This window comes from Nelusetta ayraudi, unplaced genomic scaffold (assembly GCF_046127955.1).
Source record: "Nelusetta ayraudi isolate G7.1 ecotype Tasmania unplaced genomic scaffold, CSIRO-AGI_Nayr_v1 ptg000028l, whole genome shotgun sequence".
In the NCBI taxonomy this organism is placed as follows: Eukaryota; Metazoa; Chordata; class Actinopteri; order Tetraodontiformes; family Monacanthidae; genus Nelusetta; species Nelusetta ayraudi.
In genome coordinates this window covers 2,120,357-2,140,932 of record NW_027466078.1, presented here as the reverse complement: position 1 = coordinate 2,140,932, position 20,576 = coordinate 2,120,357, and the positions used below count along the sequence as shown (strand labels likewise).

At 43.7% G+C, this 20,576-nt stretch overlaps 2 protein-coding genes across 2 annotated transcripts in view; both read left to right on the top strand.

The window, feature by feature from the left end:
• LOC142891186 (NLR family CARD domain-containing protein 3-like) overlaps positions 1 to 20,576 on the top strand; it is a 183,854-nt gene that overhangs the window by 25,288 nt on the left and 137,990 nt on the right. The gene's annotated exons all lie outside the window — the stretch shown is intronic.
• The window catches only part of LOC142891082 (NLR family CARD domain-containing protein 3-like), a 163,413-nt gene that overhangs the window by 67,385 nt on the left and 75,452 nt on the right, over positions 1 to 20,576 (top strand). Inside the window, exons 2-3 of the mRNA XM_076030409.1 lie at positions 731 to 892; positions 1,493 to 1,666. Of these exons, the coding sequence (XP_075886524.1) occupies positions 731 to 892; positions 1,493 to 1,666 (336 nt within the window). The remainder of the gene's footprint in view (positions 1 to 730; positions 893 to 1,492; positions 1,667 to 20,576) is intronic.

The window sequence follows — 20,576 nt, the reverse complement described above, 5'->3', positions numbered from 1 at the left end:
AAGGTGAGAAGCATTGTTAAATATAGATGTCTTTCTTTTTTGGGAGTTCCATTTTGGAATGGGATCAGTGACCATTTGAAAATGTGTGCTTCTTTGTTGAGTTGAAAAAATCTTGAAGGGCAAAATACTTGATGATGATGAGGATAAATGATTGAATTGTGAGTCAATGATGAAGAATAATGTCAAGTATATTTTGTCTAGTTGCGTTTCTCTTTTTTTCCTTTTTGATTTTGTCTGACTAATTAATCCAGCTAATCTCATGGACTGTATAGGAGAGGCAAGAATCAGCTTGGGCTTCAGCATGCTGCTTTTTCCTTCACACAGTTGTTATGTTTTTGTTGTTGTGACTCTTTAGAATGTGCACATTTGTTTTGGAAGCTTCTTTTTCATTGTTGTCAGTTGATTGCACAAGATTGATTGAATTTACACTGTCAACCAAAATCAACTATTCAATCATTCATGATGATGGTGGTGATGGTGATGATGGTGATGATGATGGTAGTGATGGTGATGATGATGGTGGTGATGATGATGATGATGGTGATGATGGTGATGATGGTAGTGATGGTGATGATGATGATGATGATGATGATGGTGATGGTGGTGATGATGATGGTGATGATGATGGTGGTGATGATGGTGATGATGATGAAGATGATGGTGATGATGATGAAGATGATGATGATGATGATGGAAGCAGCAACTTCTCACTCTGCTCTCCTTCATTCAGTGAACTCTCAGACCTTGAGTGTGCAGTGGTGTCTTCAGCTCTGCAGTCCAGCCCCTGCCACCTGACACTGCTGGACCTGAGTACCAACATCCTGGAGGATCCTGGAGTGAAGCTGCTCTGTGCTGGACTGCAGAGTCCAAACTGCAGACTGGAAGTTCTCAGGTCAGTTCCTGCTTTCTACTGGTGGACAGTGTGTGTCAGCAGATGACAACTGGTGTGTAACGCTGCTCAGTGTGAAGACTTTGAAGCAGATACTAAAAACTCATCTAGACAAAGTGGATGTTGTTGATATTTTCATGTCAACAATCTGCAGCCAGAAAAGACTTTGGTTGGTGGAAGAAAGTGTGGAAAATGTCTCCAGTCACTTTGGAGCTCAATGGAAGTTGTTGATTGGTGATGAAGGTCACATGACTGAGCAGAAGATCCTGTGAAGAAATATTAGAGGCAGATTAATAGTGCAGCAGTATTTCTTCATCTTGTCTTTTGAATGCGTTTGTGTGCTTGTGGCTGTTTTCAGTCATCAGAGTCTCATTACAAGTCAAAGGACTCCCTGATTATTTTCCATCTTCACTGCTGATTGGCTGCACACTGACTGACACACTGCTGTTGTTATTGTGTTGACAACACACTAACACAATGACTCATTTGAGGGAATGACTCAGTGATCCCAACAGCTGCACATCTGGATCATCAACAGGGAGAAATGGCTCTTAATATGACATTTGCACCATGGAAGAAATCAAATATTGATTCTTTATTCAGGTTGAGGGGCTGCTGGTTGTCAGAGCTCCGCTGTGAATGGCTGCTCTCAGCTCTGAAGTCCAACCCCTCCCACCTCAGACTCCTGGACCTGAGTCACAACAAGCTGCAGGATTCATCAGTGAAGGTGCTGAGTGGTTTTCTGCAGAGTCCAGACTGTAAACTGGAGACTCTGAGGTCAGTTCACCCTCTTCACTCTACAACTTCTATCACTCTTGTTATTGTTGTCATGACTTTCACTTCACTGCTGTTGGAAATTCAATTTGCAGTCACTGGTTTGTGTTTGAAATGAGTGAAACTGAGGGGGGGGGGGATAATGTTTTCCACGGCGGAACAATGAACAAAAAGTGTTCAGTAGGTTGTAGCTCAGAAAAACACTGCTCAGGTTCACAGGATGGACAAATATTTGACAGGGAAAAGAGAAGAATTCAGGACATTCGGCCATGGCTCGCGCAGCGATCATTTCGGTGTCTGGTCTATTTTCTATTTTATGCACGAGCCACGAGTGAAAAAGCCAAGGACAGTGAAGAGTTGTTGAGCGCTGGTAGAATGTAATCAAACACCTTTGCATCAGTCCGAGATCTACGCCACGACAGGTGCGATATTATGACTTAGCGCACGCAACGCTCAACGTCACCCTGTGTGGCAGGTAGAAAATGTGATGTCGCATGACTGATGTTGTTGATGTGGTCAATTTCATCAAAAGAAGAGCCCTGAAAGCGCGGCTATGCTCTGCACTTTGTGAGGAGATGGGAGCACAACACAAAGCTGTGTTGTTTCACAGTGAAGCCAGGTGGTTGTCCCCAGGAAAAGTGCTGCCATTGGACAGAGGGCTGTGGGAATTCTGCTTCCTTTGGCCACATCCCATCCCTGTCAAATAGGCTTTTCAGCTGTTGCAATACTGAAGGCTAAGTACAGAGCTAAGCTCCACATTGAGCCTGATCTGCCAGTGGCAGCATCAAGCCTGCAACCCCACTGTGAGATGTTGTGCAAAGCAAAACAGGCCCATTGAAGCCACTAATACAGTAACTCTAACACACTCTCACTACTCTTGCCAAATACCTGCATTTCTTCTTTTATCTACATATTCAACTCCATTGTTTTTGTATTAGCGAAGTGAATGAATGGTTATTTGCACAACAGAATAACTTGATAGAAAACAGAAGGAATGTTGATGATAAAAAGTTCATTTTCTTTATTGGATGTTACAAAAGTGCTTTGCCAGAAAAGATATTTGCACAGCAGAAAAGTGAAAGTATTCTTGTTTAAAAAGTAATGTTCAGGATTTGATGCCACAAAGAGTGATTTGCTAAAGAGTGATTTGCTAAAGTTGTTTATTGGAACAACATAAATGAAGGGAAAAGTGAATTGAATGTGAAATGAATGTTGATGATAAAAAAAGAATGTTGGTTTTGATATCACAAAAAGTGTTGTGCCAAAGGTCAAACATTATTTGCACAGCAGAATGCGTAAAGGTGGTGAGAGGAATGTTCATCTTTTATGTTGTTTCAGTAAATTTGAAAAAAAATACTTTGTCACCATTTTGTCTGGGTGGAGGGGGGGGGGGGCATGAAACATTTCCTTCCTCCAAGGTGGGGCGCTACAGAGAAAAGTTTGAGAAGCACTGGTCTAAAGGCGGGGCGACACGGTGGCGCAGTGGTTAGCGCTGCTGCCTCACAGCGAGAAGGTCGTGGGTTCGTTTCCGGGGCCGGACCTGGGACCTTTCTGTGTGGAGTTTGCATGTTCTCCCTGTGTCTGCGTGGGTTCTCTCTGGGTTCTCCGGCTTCCTCCCACTGTCCAAAAAGCATGCATGTGAGGTCAATTGAACATTCTAAATTGTCCGTAGGTGTGCATGTGAGTGTCTGTTGTCTGTTTCTATGTGGCCCTGCGATGAACTGGCGACTTGTCCAGGGTGTCACCCTACCTTCGCCCTAAGACAGCTGGGATAGGCTCCAGCAGACCCCCGTGACCCTGAATAGGAATAAGCGGGTATAGAAGATGAATGAATGAATGAATGGTCTAAAGCAGGGCTATTCAACTTACGGCCCGTGGGCCAGTACCGGTCAAGACGCCAAGCGCGATCATTCAAAACAACATGGCACTTTCTAAGCGACGTAAGGTGGATGCAGAAAATCGAAAATTCAACGACGAATGGACAGATAACTATGTAGATAAAGCAAATGCTCAAGGACTTCCCATGTTCCTTTTGTGCTTCGATGTATGCTCCGTTAATGAGGTGTATAACGTGAGGAGGCACTTCAAGACGACGCACCAAACTTTTGACAACAAGTTTCCACCAGCATCCACGGCACGGCAGACCAAAGTAAGAGAACTTCCATCCATCCATCTTCTATACCCGCTTATTCCTATTCAGGGTCACGGGGGTCTGCTGGAGCCTATCCCAGCTGTCTTAGGGCGAAGAGAACTTATTCAGAGCTATGAGTGGCGTTCGACAACGTTATTCCGTGCGCTCAATATGCGTCAAAGCTCAATGGCCGCATCCTTGCGTGTTGCATGGATTTTGAGCAAAAAGAAAAGACCGTTCACTGACAGTGAAACGGTGAAAGAGTGCATGCTTGCTGCTGTCGAAGAAGTGGTCGCTGATCCGAAAGTAAAAGACCAGGTCATAACTTCAATACACTGTGAACCGTGAACTGTGGTTGTACCCAGGTCTTGTTGGTACTATTATTTTTTGCCTTAAGAGCCAACTCTAGTTTTCTGTTTTGTGCAATGTGTTTTTTTTTTTTTTTTTTTTTAGCAAATAGCCAATTGTAGCAATTGTACATGAATGTTGTTGATACTTTCAACATTTTGCACTACATCCTTTCACGGCTATTGCATCTTTATTGATGTTAGGCTACCTCTAATTTTGCACAACATCAATGTTGGTTGCACAAAGCTGTTTTCAAATAAATCATTTTTTTTTTTAATTTTCGATCTATTTGTATGTGTCTAACGTGCAACAAACACCAACTAATGGTGTGGCGATTGAGTGGCCCGTTGGCTGGACAACCTTCCAAAAATTTGGCCCTTTCGAAATTTTAGTTGAATAGCCCTGGTCTAAAGGCACAGTGTGTAAAATCCTGCTATCTAGTGGTCAGATTTCAGACTGCAGTGCTCATTCACTCACCCTCTCTCCCTCCCTCTCTGTTTCTGTAGTGTCAGATTCTGAAGTCGACATTTCACTTTGATTTTCAGAGTGATGACACCCTGGAAAAACTCTCCATCATTATAAACTCTCCATCATTTATTCTCTATTCAGGTTGAAGTGGTCCAGTTTGTCAGAGCTCAGCTGTGATTGGCTGCTCTCAGCTCTGAAGTCCAACCCCTCCCACCTCAGACTCCAGGGGCCCGTTGCACGAAAGTAGGATTCCGTCATCCAAGATGAGTAACTAAGCCGCGCTCAACCAATCCGTGTGTCCAGGCTTAATCGGTTGCACAAAAACACATCCAGGATGAGAGCACACGGATTCATCAAGCCAGGTGAAACCTATCCTGGATAAGTGCACGCACGCGGCTTCCTCAGATAGACCCCCGTTATCCAGAATCAAGGATTTGCCATGACAACGAGAGCGGCGTCCCTTTCCCGTCCGAGGCGGAAATCATAAACAGAGGTTTACGAGGAGGTAAAAGAAGAAATACAGAAGAAAGGCAACACCACCACAGCGTTAAAACAGAGAGAAAAGCGTGGCGAAGTATCACAGACTGTCTGAATGCATAGGAAGTGCACAAATACGAACTCGCTCCTCCGCTGGAACAATCGCAATTACGATCATAATAGTTAATAATAATAATCATATCCGAAAACGAAGTCATACTCTGACTACGAACCAGTTGAAATTGTAGGTGGAATTTATTGCAGATGTGAGTGCAATTGTGTAAATGTAGCTCCAAAAAACTGTAACAATGTTGATAAATACACGACTTCGCTGACTTCACTGAATTTCCGTTTGAGCTTAAAAAAAAAAGGTTCTGCGATAAAATACAAGAACATCCTGCAAAATGGTAACCCTAACTAATATTTAAGATACACAAGTGTATGTTATATGCAGAAGGTGCCTGCTCACCTTTTGTTTTAGCATCATTTGGTGCCCACACAAAATTTCATTTGTGTAACAGGACTCAGATGCTGTGTATGGAGAGAGCCATCCTGGCAACATAGTGGGAATTAATGGAAGGAAATTCCCATAATGCAAAACTGCCACTGTGCTAATTTTCATTGGTTAACAGAACTCATAAGTTATCAGACAATTGTATGCCCAGCATCTACAGCAGCAAATGCAACTGGCTGATTTGGGCATACAATACAAGAAGGTAAAGACTGCAGACATTTTATTAGAGTCCGAAATAAAAAGGAAAAACAATAAGAAAACTCAACCTTGAAATGGAGAAGGAAAAAAGAAGAAGAAAAAACTTGAATTAGAGCTGAGGCATGCTTTCAATGCACATTGTATGCTTTTATCTGTAATCCTACCTTGGTGCTTTGATTAGTTGGAAGTTGAAACTCTGGCATCATTCATAAGGAATAGAAGAAATGCACTTAATGTACCATGAAATGCAACTCCTCAGAAATATTAAAACACTTTATGGTAATAAAACTTGAGAAGAGGGAACAGTTGAAATATCTATTCTTTAAGGTAGTAGATTTCATGACATTGAATTGAAAAAAAAAAGTACAGTGATAGTAAACTAACGTTTTGCAGCTTGTGAGGTGTAAATAGAAACCTCAATAAATGTGGCAAGACGCAAAGGGCCTGGGCAGGCTTCAAACCCCAGACTCCCAGGTCATTGTCATGCGCACCAACCATTTGGCCAAGTAGCCAGGGTGCATGATCAATTATTGGAGGCATTGGTGACAGGACTGTCAACTGTCACAAAAAAGAACCTCATGTTACTCTTTGATGTGTATTCATGTTTATATAGGATGTGTATTTTTATATATTGTCTTGTTTATATCTCCATCTTGTCTTTTGCTTATTTTAATATCATTTGATTTGTTTTATTTTTTTTGCCTATTGCCCCGTGGGTCTGTGAGGACTGAAATTTCATTCATGACATATGTCCAGTATGTGTGTGATGTTTGACAATAAAGTTGAGCTGAGTTGAGTTGATATATGATGCGTGGTAAAGTATAAGTTATGTAACAAATTATCAAATGATTGCAACATTATCTCAACTAATTTCTCGATAATGATTGAAATTAAGTGATTCCAAAAGTTGAAATGATATAATTAAATTATTCCAAACGTTGAAATAATGCCAGTGAGTCTAGTTGAATGTGATAATAATGTGTAGTGTTGAGTGGAATAACGATTGGTTTCCGTTGGTGGTGATTGTTTACTGAAATACAGGGTGAGATTAAATAGATCCTAGAATTTAGCCTGGTCTGGAGCAGGTTCACTCCACAGAATAAATCTCCATGGTAACTTATACCATAACATGTTGCTCTTCCACCTATCCTACTTTTGTGCAACTGGATCACGGATAAATTCATCCAGGATGACCAACATATCCCGGCTTAATCCCTTATCCTAGTTTGGTGCAACGGGCCCCTGGTGGACAAGGAAATCACATAACACAAGATATCACAGACAAATGTAATGAACAACATCACAGAGCACCACCCCCTCACGAAGCCTGTTACCACCCAAGAAATAAAATTGCACTTGGAGAAAATGAAATATAAAGCATCAGGAGAAGACACAATCAACACCATCCTAATAAAACAAGCAGCATTCACTTACCTCTGGCACCTCGGACTGCTCGTCACCTCCTGCATCACCACCGGACACTTCCCTTTGCCCTGGAAGACTGCACTTGTCACCATGATTCATAAACCCGGAAAAGACCCCCACAACGTCACCACGTACCGCCCCATAAGCCTTCTCAGCCATATTGGAAAACTGTTTGAAAGAATACTCACTTCACACCTCAGCAAACACATTGAATCGATGGGCCTCATTGCAATTCACCAAGCCGGTGTCAGAAAAGGAAGAGCCACCACAGACAACATCCTCCCCTTATCAGAAGACATCCATAGAAATCTCAACAAAAAAGAAATAACCCTTGCAATATTTTTCGACATAGAAAAAGCATTTGACAAAGTATGGCATAACAGACCCATATACAGGATACTGGACTCCAATCTCAAACTCCCACAACCCACCCAGTCAATCATCTCAAGTTTCCTCAATAACCGACAAATTAAGGTCAAAGTTGCATTTAACATCTCAAGATCCTTCACCCCCCAAGCAGGAGTCCCCCAAGGGGCAGTCCTAAGTCGCCTCCTCTTCCTCCTCTATATCTCTGACATCTATTACCCTCCAACCACCATCGCCAAAGTCTCCCAATTTACCGATGATGTCTGCTACTGGTCCAGGTCCAAAACTCCACAACTCGCAGCCAAAAAACTCCTCCACAGCTTTCACAGCTAGCACCTCAGTGGTTCGTGTCGGAGATGGAGAAAGGATTACAGAAGATCAAATTCATGATTGAAGGACGTCTAGAGAAGCTTTCTGAAACGATGGAAAAGATCGCTAAAGACAATGAAGCTATCAAGCATTGGGTAAAGAGCAACGAGGGGAAGCAATGTGAGTTTGATGACGCGCTAACAGCCATGATCTGAGAGAACAACTGGATGACCTAGAAAATAAAGCCCGCAGGAAGAATGTGAGGCTGACCGGCTTTCCAGAAGGAGTGGAGGGGAAAGACACAGGGGCATTTATACAAGAATGGCTGCCCAAGTTGCTAGACTTCGAAGGGGAAACTTTTGAAAGGGATCGTGCTCACAGGTCTATTTTACAACGTCCAGCAGATGGCGCCACACCCCGCACCATTGTGATCCACCTGCTCCACCTCTCTGGCACAGTCAAGATCATTGAGGCGGCCCAAAACACAATTCCACGACAATAAAGGCAACTCGACCATCATGATATTCAGAGATATATCAACTGCTCTGTACAAGAAAAGAAAAGCTTTTGCGCCACTGTAAAGGAAACTCAAAGAATAAAACATCACCTTCAGACTACTGCATCCAACCACCTTCCTAATGGATCTGGAGGGCGGACGGCGCACCTTCACAACTCCACAGGCAGCTGAAAACTACCTAAAAAAATATCACCCAGACCTGCTGTCTCAAAACTAACTCGCTACAGGTAAACTGGAATAGACACTTCGGACATGGACCTGTTTTGCCAGTGGCCCTTTTGTTGTGTTTGCTCCAACGCCGGAGCGCTGTATTTAGGAGAAACTGTGTGCTGCTTTCTCCCGTATAGTTTTGGCCACGCAGACTGGCTGTCAGATACTCTCCTTTTACAGACACTGATGGGACTTTCTCACCTCTGTCGTGGAGCCCAGATGTAAAGGTGACAGTCAATAATGCCATTACTGGTCGACTCGAAATCAAAAATACTACTCCATTCCTTTACAACATTTGTACAGGTTATCCTGGAACAGAGGTTGATTTGTTTAGTTATCAATAATGGTTTATTAGTTTAATTATTTAAAGGATTACTATTCATAAACTTTTGGCTTTGTGATTTCACGTGTGCATATATAATCTGAAATCGCCAGTTCTGAAGGGACCTAGTTCCGGTCTTATTATGGGGAGTTTTTCTTTTCTATAGTTTAACATGCTTGCAGTGCAACCTCACGTCAAATGAGTGTAACTTTCTGTGGTGAACTTGGTTTCATGGCTAATAGACAACCTAAGTTTCTAGGAGGACGGACATCATTTAGTGATGTATCAATATAGGTTTCAGCTGCATTAAAAAATGTCAGGAAGAATAGGGGTTCAGCACTACCTCAGTTCCAGAGGGGGTTGGGGCAAGAAGGGGGATCGTGGGGCTTAATGTTTTTTTTCTCTCTTTGTTTTTTGCACTATTGTTTTCTTTTACACTTTCAATCTGCGTACAAGACAAAATGTATTGCATAGACAAGACTGGACTCATTGCCCTAATTGTTTATGGATTATATATTGCCTCAGAGTAGAAATAAAGCAGGAAAATGACAGCTATAGCTTTTGTAGTGCCGCATCTGGGCCTAATCTTCTTTTCACAGGACAATAGGAATTTATTGCAGCACGGCCTTCCGATGAACCACGTTGGGAGGACGCAGAGGTGGTACCCGATTGGCTGTGATGCGACTCTTCTGATGATCAGATCTCATTTGGGGTCAGGAGAGACCATAAAATACCCACTTTAGGAAGACACTTTCCCCACAAATCACAGGGGGGAGTCAGTCCGAGGGGACCTGGCGCCAGGAACGAGGGGTCCTGCTTGGAACTATCCCCAAAGTTTACGACTCTTATCTGCTCCAGCACATTCCTCAGCTTTGAACAACAACACCAGATGTTCATGAAGGACTCACATTTGCAAAATGTTAAAAACTGTATTTTCTTCTCCACAGGGACACTTCAAACTCACGTATTCACAATTGTTGTCAAAATTAAAGCACAAATGGACTTTGAATGGTTTCCCTAGCTCAAGGTTTGGCCAACCCAGGATTCCATCCTGAAGGAGATCTGAGTACAATGGAACTTCAGGTGGAGCCACAGTGCCCTCAAGAGGCAGGAATAGGAAGTGCCTCTGGGGGGTGATTTAGACTTGGACAAATGTTTCATCAGTTTATCTCCCTCTGCGTTACACAGTTAATTCTTTCCTTCTCACATTTCTCTTACATGTCCCATGCTACACTCTAACAACATTCACTCTCACTAGGGTTACAACTATGGCACACTCGTGTCTTAGCTATCTCTAGCATTACACACATATACATATGCACATATATATATATATATATATATATATATATATATATATATATATATATATATATATATATGTATATATATATATATATATATATATATATATATATATATATATATATATATATATATATATATATACATATACATATAATATAGATACATACACTCATATACGTCGGTAATCTGTGTTTCATATATCTTTAGTTATGTCGGCAAAAGTAAAATAAAGATTTGTTTATGCCTTCTGTTACCCTGTTTCATTAAAATCTCGTTTTCAGGTATGTGTGTTTAGATTAGGTTTATACATGTGTTGATATATGTGGTACTTTATAATTAAGACGGTTCAATATGCTTGTGTCGTTTCTATCCGTTTAGTTATTTCATTTTCGTTTTCGTTGTCCCAGTTCAGAAAAGGGGCTATGTGATTGTGTTTATTCATCCTGTGCCTGTTCCAGTCATGGTCGGTTTAATTGGTTTATTGATTTATCAGCAACGAAACCTACACTACATCATACACAACTTGCGTAGGCGGACCTACCAGTTTTAGGGTCTGAACGGCCTTTTCATCAGCTCTCGGAGAGCGGGATACCGCCCCCGTCCCGAAACTTTAAGCTAGTGAATCTCACTGTGCTGTTCAGAAATTTCTCATCCCTCGTTTTGTGAAGGCCTTGTTTTCATTTGTTTTCCCTCTTGTACTTAGTTCGTTTTTGTCGTAATTGTTCGTTTTTGTTTGAATCATTTTTGCGTCGGGATTAAGCCAACTTTTTGCTTATTTAAGGCGGCAGCTGACAGCCCTAAGACTCGCTCCGAGATCGCTACTTTCATTTTAATTTTTACCTTTTTCAATTTTTCCCTTCCACGATCTGGAGACCGATTTTTGTCATTTTTCCTTTTTCTGTTTTTAATTGGCTCAACGTTTCGCATTCCTTGGCTACGCCGAGACCATCCGGATCGAGTGGGGGATTGTAGTGCCGCATGGAACCGAGTAGTTCGTTTGATCACCGCACTTATCTCGGATTACGCAAAGAAGAGCGCACGTCGATGCTGAACTGCCAGTGAAGACATCTCCCAGACAAGAGCAGAACGGGCTTCCAGCGTCTGAGATTGGTGCGTCCATCTGAGCTCCCTGCGTGCTGCCGGACCCGAACGGCCCGGTACGATCTCCCAGGACCACCTTGGAGGACCATCAAGCAGCGATCTCCCGATCCCCTGCGGGCCGACGCTCAGCCAACGTAAGCCTCGTCACTCGCTTTTTGTTCTGAAGTCTGGTATGAATCATAATAAATTTAGTCTTAAATTCTAAACCCCGTAAACAGTCTGGTTGGCTGTTCTAACAGCCGATAGGTCATCATTTTTCTTCCCCTTTTATTTTGCTACTTTAGGTCTCAGTTTAGGGTCCGTTCCCAGTCACACACGCCCACACAACACACACGCACAACACGCTTAGATACTTTTCGTTGCTGGTGGTGTTTTTGTGGTCATTCTATGTCATACTGCCTCGTTTAAATTGTTTGATGTTTGTTAAAATAAATGTGTATTGAGCCTGACGTCGTTGTTTGACTGGGTTATTAAAGTGTGGTTCAAATTCCTGCGTACCGGCCAAGAACTCACCGTTAAGGTGAAACGGTACTGAGACTGGTTCTAGTGTTTCTTGCTCATACTAACAATCAAGAGCAGGTGGTGCTCCGAAAATTTTCATATCAAATATTCTTTCCTCTGTCCCGAGTCGGTCCGTCCGTGGGAACAGGGACGGCGTCACGCGTCCTCCCTGTCCCCTCGGAGTCCCTCTAGCGGCCAGAGTAAGAACTGCATGTAAAATCCATGTTTATATATTTGGCATTCCGTTTCATTCCTTAGGGAGTTTGATCAGTTAGATTAAACAATCATCCTCCCTCCACAACACTTTTAAGTATTTAACATGGGACACGTATGGCATCAAAGACCTGCCATAAAGCAGAGAGGTACTTAACTTTCTGAGAAACCACAAAATAGACATAGCTCGATTACAGGAGACTCATCTAACTGATGCAAAGCATATTAGACTAAGGGCCAATTCCAAGGGCCTTACGCCAAAGCTACGTCCAGTCTGTCAAGAGGACGACAACGATGAAGAAGAAGGAGAAGAAGAAAAAGACAATGAAAAAGGAAGAAGTCCTCCATCGCTACACAACGAGGTATACAAGTAACGCGAAGCCGGAACCACTGGTCCGGCTGACAAAAAAAAATGTTACGCAACAACGATGTCAATAATCCATAAAAAACTCTTAAACTAAGACAATAAAATGGTTTCGTAATATTTATATCTTTATTAACTAAGAAAATACTTCCATTTGTAGCTCGCTTTTTCATCGCCATCTTTTTCGAAGATGTCTAGGCGAAAATACGCAATGCCTTCTGGGTAGCCCTGACTCCCAAGGGTGGTGCCGGAGAATCTCAATATTGAGGGCGATACAGCCCTTAAACCCGTCCTCAACTTGGCGTTCTTAGAATCGGGACAGCACTTGCACCTCGCGGGAGCGCGCATTTTTGAGATTGAGGGTTGAGATTGAGGGTTAAGGGAGGAATTGAAATTCACCCTAACACGCCAGTGGCAAAGGCAGACCTTTTACTCTTCCTTCACTTCCCAATCTTGAGGCGTTGCCACATTGATAGGTAAAAATGTCCCCCTACTAGTGGATAATGTTGAGAAAGACAAACAAGGCAGATACTTAATAATTAAAGTCTCCCTAGCGGGTGAATCCATCACGCTAGTCAATATTTATGGCCCAAACTATGACTGCCCTCTTTTCTTTCAAAGTTTATTTTTCACACTAACCTGTCATGCTAGTGAACTCATCACAGGTGATGTTACGTTCCTCTTCTTGTTTTAGTTGTATGGTGTTTCTTGGGTTTGTTTTGTTCTTTCTCTCCCTCCCTCTGTCGCTCTCTGCAGGCCTGAGTTTGCCATCACCCCCATCATCTGCTGCATCTCCCAGCCACCTCACCTGCTGCTGATCAGAGAGCAACCATCAGCTGCGCTATAAAAGGGCGGGTTCCAGAGCCCTTTTCTCTCTCTCTCCATGATTCACACCAGCCACATGACCGTTGCTTATGAGGCTTTCCTGTTTGTTTCTCCTAGTGTGGCATCATAGTCATGCCCGAACCACTGATTGCCTGGCCTGTCAGCCAGTGATTAGGGGGTTGCCATGCTATAAAGAGAGGGGTGGAAACAGTTGGCTTTTACTACACTTTGACGCCCCGTCACGTCACTTCCGCTGCCGTGGTCACGCTTCCTTGCGCCCGTCCGCGTCTGCCTCAAGTATGGTTGCCTCTGCGGACTTTGTTTTTAATTGTTTTGGGGTACTTGTTTTTAGATTGTATGGTTTATTTTTAGGGTTTGACATGTAGTGCGCCGTGGCTCTTTCGGCATGTGCTGCTTCTTACAACTTCCGGTGAGTATTTAATTTTTTTGAGTTTCGTCACTAGCATCTAACAGCTGATCAAACCACGTTAATGGCATTGTTTGTTTTTGTAGATACCACCAAGAAACATGGCTTTGCCGCTGTACTGACAGCCCCTAAAAACCAGTCAACTGTACTGCTGCTTTGCTGACGCCGAAGTTTCCGATCACGTCATCTATTAAGACCCGAAATACGCAGCCGTTTGGCGTGTGACAGTCGGCGTGTAGTGGCCACCTAACCACTTCTGATTGTTTTGGTTGTTTAATTTTCGTTTTGTTGCATTGTTGATTTAATTGTGTATTTTTGTTTATTTTAATGTATACCTAGTGTGTGTGTGTGTGTGTGTAACCATTGATTCCGCATCCGCGTCCGTGATCCTTCCTAATTGTTTATTTTTGTTATTCAGAGGCTGAGGTCGACAGGTGTGGACGGGTGGTGGTATCCCTTTTTGTTTTAGTTTGCTGTGTCGTCACCACCCAATTCTGACTGCCCACTGGGATGCGAGCGTTTGTGCACGTGTGATTGGGGTGACTCCCCGGGCTTCCGTCCCCATCCAACCTGCTCCTGCTAGATCTAGGTGGCCTCAGCCCTGAACACCATCATCACCTTCCGTGAGTCATTTTGTTTCTGTTGCCCCCCCCCCCCCCCCCCCCCCCGTGTCGTGTCAGCCTGTCCTGCTTTTGTTTTGACCAGTCTCTTCCCCTTGTTTGAATCGTTGGCCCCTTTTATTTTGAAGATCCTTTCCCCTTTTTTTGAGTTTGAGAATTTGATTTGTCCATTTGCTTTGATATTTGTTGTTTAATTGTTCCCCGTTGTTCGTAAGTTGTTTGTGTTGAACGGTGTTTCCCCTCCTGTGTTTTTGGTATTGGTAGTTTACTTATAAATTTGTTTTCCTTTTTCTGAGTTTAGTTGATTCCAATCCGTAACTGCTGGGATTCCTTTTTGTTTAGATGCATTTCCCTTAAACAATAATAATAATAAAGCCTTGTCTTTCTTTCTAAACCACGTCTCAGCTCATTTGTAGACGAAACCTGTGTGCCTTTCATTATTTTATTCCTCAAACACAACTTGAGGTGGCGTTCTCATCCCATATCCCTACTCCTTAACAATAACCCCCTTACATTCTGTAAATTCATCAACATTATCTTCTCCCCTCCCACACACTGCTCCTTTGTGTTGCCACACTAGTTTTGCCATTTTTGGGACAGGTAAGAAAGGGGGCCTCCATACATAGGCATCACGTAGACTTTCAACTTTGTTAGTCACACCAGGTAAGGGGTGGTTGCCACCTTTGTATTTCATTCGCACGGATAGAGTAGTTAGGCAGCCAGGCTTTTGTTTTCTTGAAATGTTAATTAGTTAGTTAGTTTAGTGTGTGCCCCCCACCCCCTCCTAGCTGCTTGAGATTATTATTTTGGCAACACCCATGGCCCCCTGGCAGTGGCTTATTTTTGTTTTGGTACATTTTCACCCTTGTAAATAGCTAAATAAAAAAGAACAAGAGTAAAGAAAAACATGTTCCTACTCTTAATCCTGTGTTGACCCTCTTATTTTGCCTCCTCAATGCTTGGCTGCCCTCTGGTTTGTTAATTTATGTTGCAACCCTTGACCCTAGAGTAACTGGGTTCGTAACAGGTGGTGACATGAACTTAGTTCTGGACCCATCCAAAGATCGGTCATCCTCTAATGCCAAAACCCTGTCCCAAGCAGCCAAGCTGGTAGATTTATGGAGAGAGAAACACAAGTCGCTACATGAGTACTCGTTCTACTCACACGCTCACAAAAGCTAGTCCAGAATTGATATTTTTCTAGCTCATGCTGACAGACTGCACCTTGTATCCTCATACGAATATCTAGCTATGACACACTCAGACCATGCCCCTCTAATGCTCAAGATGGTGCACAAGAACGCTACTGGTAGTTATAGACTTTGGTGATTCCCACAGATTATGTTAAACTTATCAGCAACAAAATTGGCAGTTTTATCAGCATTAATAGAGAGACTGCCTTTCCAACAGCTGTGTGGGAATCCCTAAAAGCTTACGTGAGAGGTGAGACTATTGGCGAAATCATGGGAAAAAAAAGCAATACACGCTTAAAACTAAAACTCTGGAATCAGAGACCAGGGGCCTCATGTACAAAGACAAAGGTGGTGCTGGATATACTGCTACCCATCCTAACAAATTGTGGTCTGTCGGTCAGGTAGTCAGCTATCCAGGAGATGTGGGAGGGGTCCACATGCATGGAAGCCAGTTTTTCCTGCAGAAGTGATGGCTGAATGGTGTTAAACGCGCTAGAGAAGTCAAAGAAGATAATTCTCACAGCGCAACCTCCCTCCTCAAGATAGGAGTGGGTTCGGTGGAGGAGATACAGGACCGCGTCCTCCACTCCCATCTTCTCCCTGTAGGCAAACTGGAGTGGGTCTTGAGTCTGCTGCACCTGTGTCCTCAGGTGGTGCAGTACCCGTCTCTCCAGGGACTTCATTACCTGATAAGTGAGGGCGATGGGACGGAAGTCATTGGGGACCCTTGGTTGTTTTATCTTGGGGACAGGAATAATGCAGGAAGTCTTCCACAAGGAGGGGACTTTCCCCAGGTGCAGACTCAGATTGAAGACCTGCTGAAGAGGGTCGCCAAGCTCCTCAGCACAGGCTCTCAGGGGTCTGGGGCTCACCAGATCAGGACTGGCTGCTTTCCTGGGGTTAAGGCTTCTCAGCACACCTCTCACCTGATGAGCAGAGAGGAAGGGGATGGGGTGGGTGGGAATAGGGTGAGAGGCTGGGGAAGAGATGATGGATGAGGTGGACACTGTGTTGGGTGGAGGAGGTGGATGGGGAGATTGGGGAAATTGAGGGGACCAGGGGAGTGGGCTGCTAGGAGGGAGGGAGAGAACTACTGGAGGAGGTGCAGCTGTAGATGATGTGGTGGTGGAAGGGGATGAGGAGGCACCTGAGTTGAATCGGTTGAAGAAGGTGTTCAGCTCATTAGCCCTCGCTACACTTCCTTCAGCCCTTACTGCTGTTTTTTTGCACCCAGTGATGGTTTTCATGCCATCCCACACCTCTTGGATGTTGTTCAGTCTCAGCTTTCCCTCCAGTCTATTTTTGTAAGCCTTTTTGGCCTCCCTTAAAGATATTTTCAGTTCTTTCTGTACAGCCTTTATCTCCCCTGTGTCTTTGTTCCTGAACGCCCTCTTTTTCCTGTTGAGTACTGCCTTCACCTCGCCAGTGATCCACGGTTTGTTATTGGAAAAGCAGTGTACTTCGTTGGCAGGCACAGCAATGTCAGTGCAGAAGTTGATATACTCCGTCAGGCACTGTGTAACTTCCTCAATGTCTTGACCGTGAGGATCAAGCAGCACGCTCCAGTCGGTGCAACTGAAGCAGTCTCTCAGCACTTCCTCAGCCTCTGGTTTCCAGAGTTCTTGTGGTAATGGGCTGTCTCCTCACTAGTGGCGTTTACCTGGGCTGCAGATAGACAAGGATGTGGTCGGACTTCCCCAGGGGTGGGAGGGGCGTGGCCGAGTAGGCATCCCTCACGTTGGCGTAGAGCAGGTCAATGGTCCTGTTGTTCCGGGTTGGACAGTCCACGTACTGATACATGACTGGCATGATGGAGTCCAAGTTGACGTGATTGAAGTCCCCCGAGATGATGACTAGAGCCTCTGGGTGTTGTGTCTGTAGCCCCTCAGTCGTGGAATGCACTATGTCAAGTGCCGCCTCAACATTAGCCCTCGGAGGAATGTAGACGCAGATCGCAATGACCTGCATTAACTCCCTCTGTAAGTAGTACGGTCTTAGGCTAACGGCTAGCAGCTCACAATCACGGCAGCACATGACAGATTTAATACGGCAATGTCCTGGGTTACTCCATCTGTCGTTCACGTACACCACAAGCCCCCCACCTTTACTCTTCCCGCTGGCGCTGGTGTCTCGATCTGCCCTCACTGTAGCGAAACCGGGTAGCTCTATGTTACCGTCAGGTACGTGCGAAGTTAGCCAGGTCTCCGTGAGGAATATCAAGCAGCTCTCTCGGTAAATCTGTTGGTTTTTAACCAGAGCTGCCAACTTGTCCATCTTATTAGGCAAAGCATTTACATTCCCCATCAGCACTGAGGGAATCGGTGGCTTGAATCTTTGTTTTCTTGCTGTAGGCTTAGCCCTGCGTTTCACCCCAGCACGGCTTCCCCGGTACCTCCTCCTTAACTCCTGAGGTATAAAGTGGCAAAACTGTGGAATGTAAGTGTCCATGCTTTGGAAGGCAAAAGCCTATCTCGATGAACAATCTGCCGATAGGACAAGTCTAGGTCCTAAGCGTGGTGGTGGGATGAAGCGATGACACCAAGACCCCCAGGACAGCACAATCCACCTCCTGGCGCAGTGGTCATCACCTGCCGGGGACACAGGGACTGCGGCAGTATCATGCATATCGAGCATACTATGCAAAGCATAATGAGAGCAAGTTTGGACAGAGTAGATGGAGTCAAAGGTTGATTGGGTGAGGAAAGTGATAGAAGCTCCGCCTGCACAGAGCAACGATCCCTGTAACGGGAGCGAAAGATCTCCCTCCACGGCGTAAGCCTATAGCAGCTTAACTGACAGTGGATGGAATCTAACTATAATCTTTAAGAAAAAGGAAGGTCTTAAGTCTACTCTTTAATAAACTAACTGTGTCTGCCCCCCTCACCGAGGCTGGAAGATGATTCCAAAATAAAGGTGCCAGGAAACTGAAACACCTACCTCCTGATCTAACTCTAGAAATTTTTGGGATAACTGAAAGTCCTGAATCCTCAGAGTGAAGGGCTCTTGGAGGATGATAAAGTTCAATTAGTCCTCTAATATAAGAAGGAGCCTGAGAATGAAGAGCTTTGTAAGTTAAAACTAGAATCTTAAATTCAATTCTAAATTTGACTGGCAGCCAATGCAAGGAAGCTAAGATTGGAGTAATATGCTGCCTCCTTTTAGTTCCGGTTAACAATCGTGCCGCAGAGTTTTGGATTAACTGTAATGTCCTAAGGGATGAATTTGGGCATCCTGCTAGTACTGGGTTACAGTAATCTAGCCTAGACGTAACAAAAGCATGGATTATTTTTTCTTCGTCTTTGAAGGACAAGAAACTTCGAATTTTGGCAATGTTTCTTAAGTGGAAGAAAGCTGAGCTCCCTACATTCTGAATATGAGTATTAAAGGTCAGGTCCTGATCAAAAGTGACTCCAAGGTTCCTCACAATAGAACTGGGTGTAAAACCAAATAGACCACATTGTCCATCAAAGGCTCTGTCCCTAAGCTCTCATGAGCCAAATTTAATGACCTCAGTTTTATTGGTATCAAGCAACAGGAAATTCTGTGTCATCCAGGTTTTGACGTCACTAAGACAAGATTCCAATTCAGCCAACTGATGAGCCTCATTTGCCTTAAAAGACAAGTACAGCTGTGTGTCATCTGCGTAAGAATGGAAGCTGATGTTATCCTTTCTAATGATGTCACCAAGAGGTGACATGTAGATGTTAAAAAGGAGTGGCCCAAGTACAGACCCTTGAGGGACACACCATGACTAACCCTCCTACGTTCTGATGAATGCTTATGAACATGAACAAACTGAAAACGGTCAGACAAGTAAGATCTAAACCAGTTTAAGGCCCGATCCTCGATGCCAATAAGCATCTTCTAATCTCCTAAAATGAATGATATGGTCAACTGTATCAAATGCTGCAATGAGATCTAGGAGGACCAGAACAGAGAGAAGACCTCTGTCAGATGCACACAAGAGATCATTACTCACCTTAAGCAGTGCAGTTTCAGTGCTGTGATCAACTCTGAAACCTGACTGAAATGCCTCAAGCAGATTGTTGTCATTTAAGAAGTCAACAAGCTGCCTGGCAACAACTTTTTCTAAAATCTTAGAGAGAAAAATATACTCTACTCTACTATCGTACTATAAATGGTACAGTGCGCCAGCGAAAATCAAGTCACTAAACATTACGCACATCTTTAATTGACGTACTTGGGGCTGCTTAACACACAAAGAAATTTGTGGGCTTAAAAAAAAAACCTTCAGAATTTGTTGTCAGTTGTTGTTTGCTACTGTCTTATTTAATATTAAAGGCAATGAATGAATGACAGTTGGAAGAGATGAGACACACATCAGTGCACGTCCAGCAAGTTTTGATTTGTGTATTTATTTATTTATTTTTAAAAGTAAGACAATGGGCAACAACAACCGCCTCTTTTTTGTTCAGAGACAAAAAGTATTGGCAGGCAGTATAAAACCAAATACAAATAAAATATAAAACAAAAAGAAAATCGAAAATAAGTTTGGCAAATATTAAATTCTTCACAGTCTTTTACTTTTGTCAGGGTATTCATCGAGACAATTAATTCACTTTTCAGTCACCAAAAAGTCAACCATTGCCCACCATCCCAGCTGGAGACCGGCTTCACTCAATCATTTGTTGAAGACAGCATCTCTCGCCACAATATTAATAGCTACATCATGCGTGCACCACTGATCTAGATTCATGGAATGAATCGTGTGATCGCGCCTTTATGGCAATGGCTGTGCAGCTGCGCAACTCCGATTACGTTTGGAAATCAACCTCTTGCTGCAAATTGTGCTGTAATGTCGGCCAGATCAACTGCCGGGAATTTGATCAACTTGGTTGACACAAGGATGATTCCGTAACACACAACTGGCATGGTTGGACTGGGTCGACTGGGACCTCTCTTTGGAAGGAACTCCAGCATGGTCAGCAACTGTTGGCACCGCGGCTCCTTCTCGCACGGTGTTCTGAAGGGCTGTGGCTCAGAGCAGAGTTCTAAAAGAACCGCCCTTCAGAACTTGACACGGCTCATGAAGTTCGGATGGTCTCTTAAAATTCT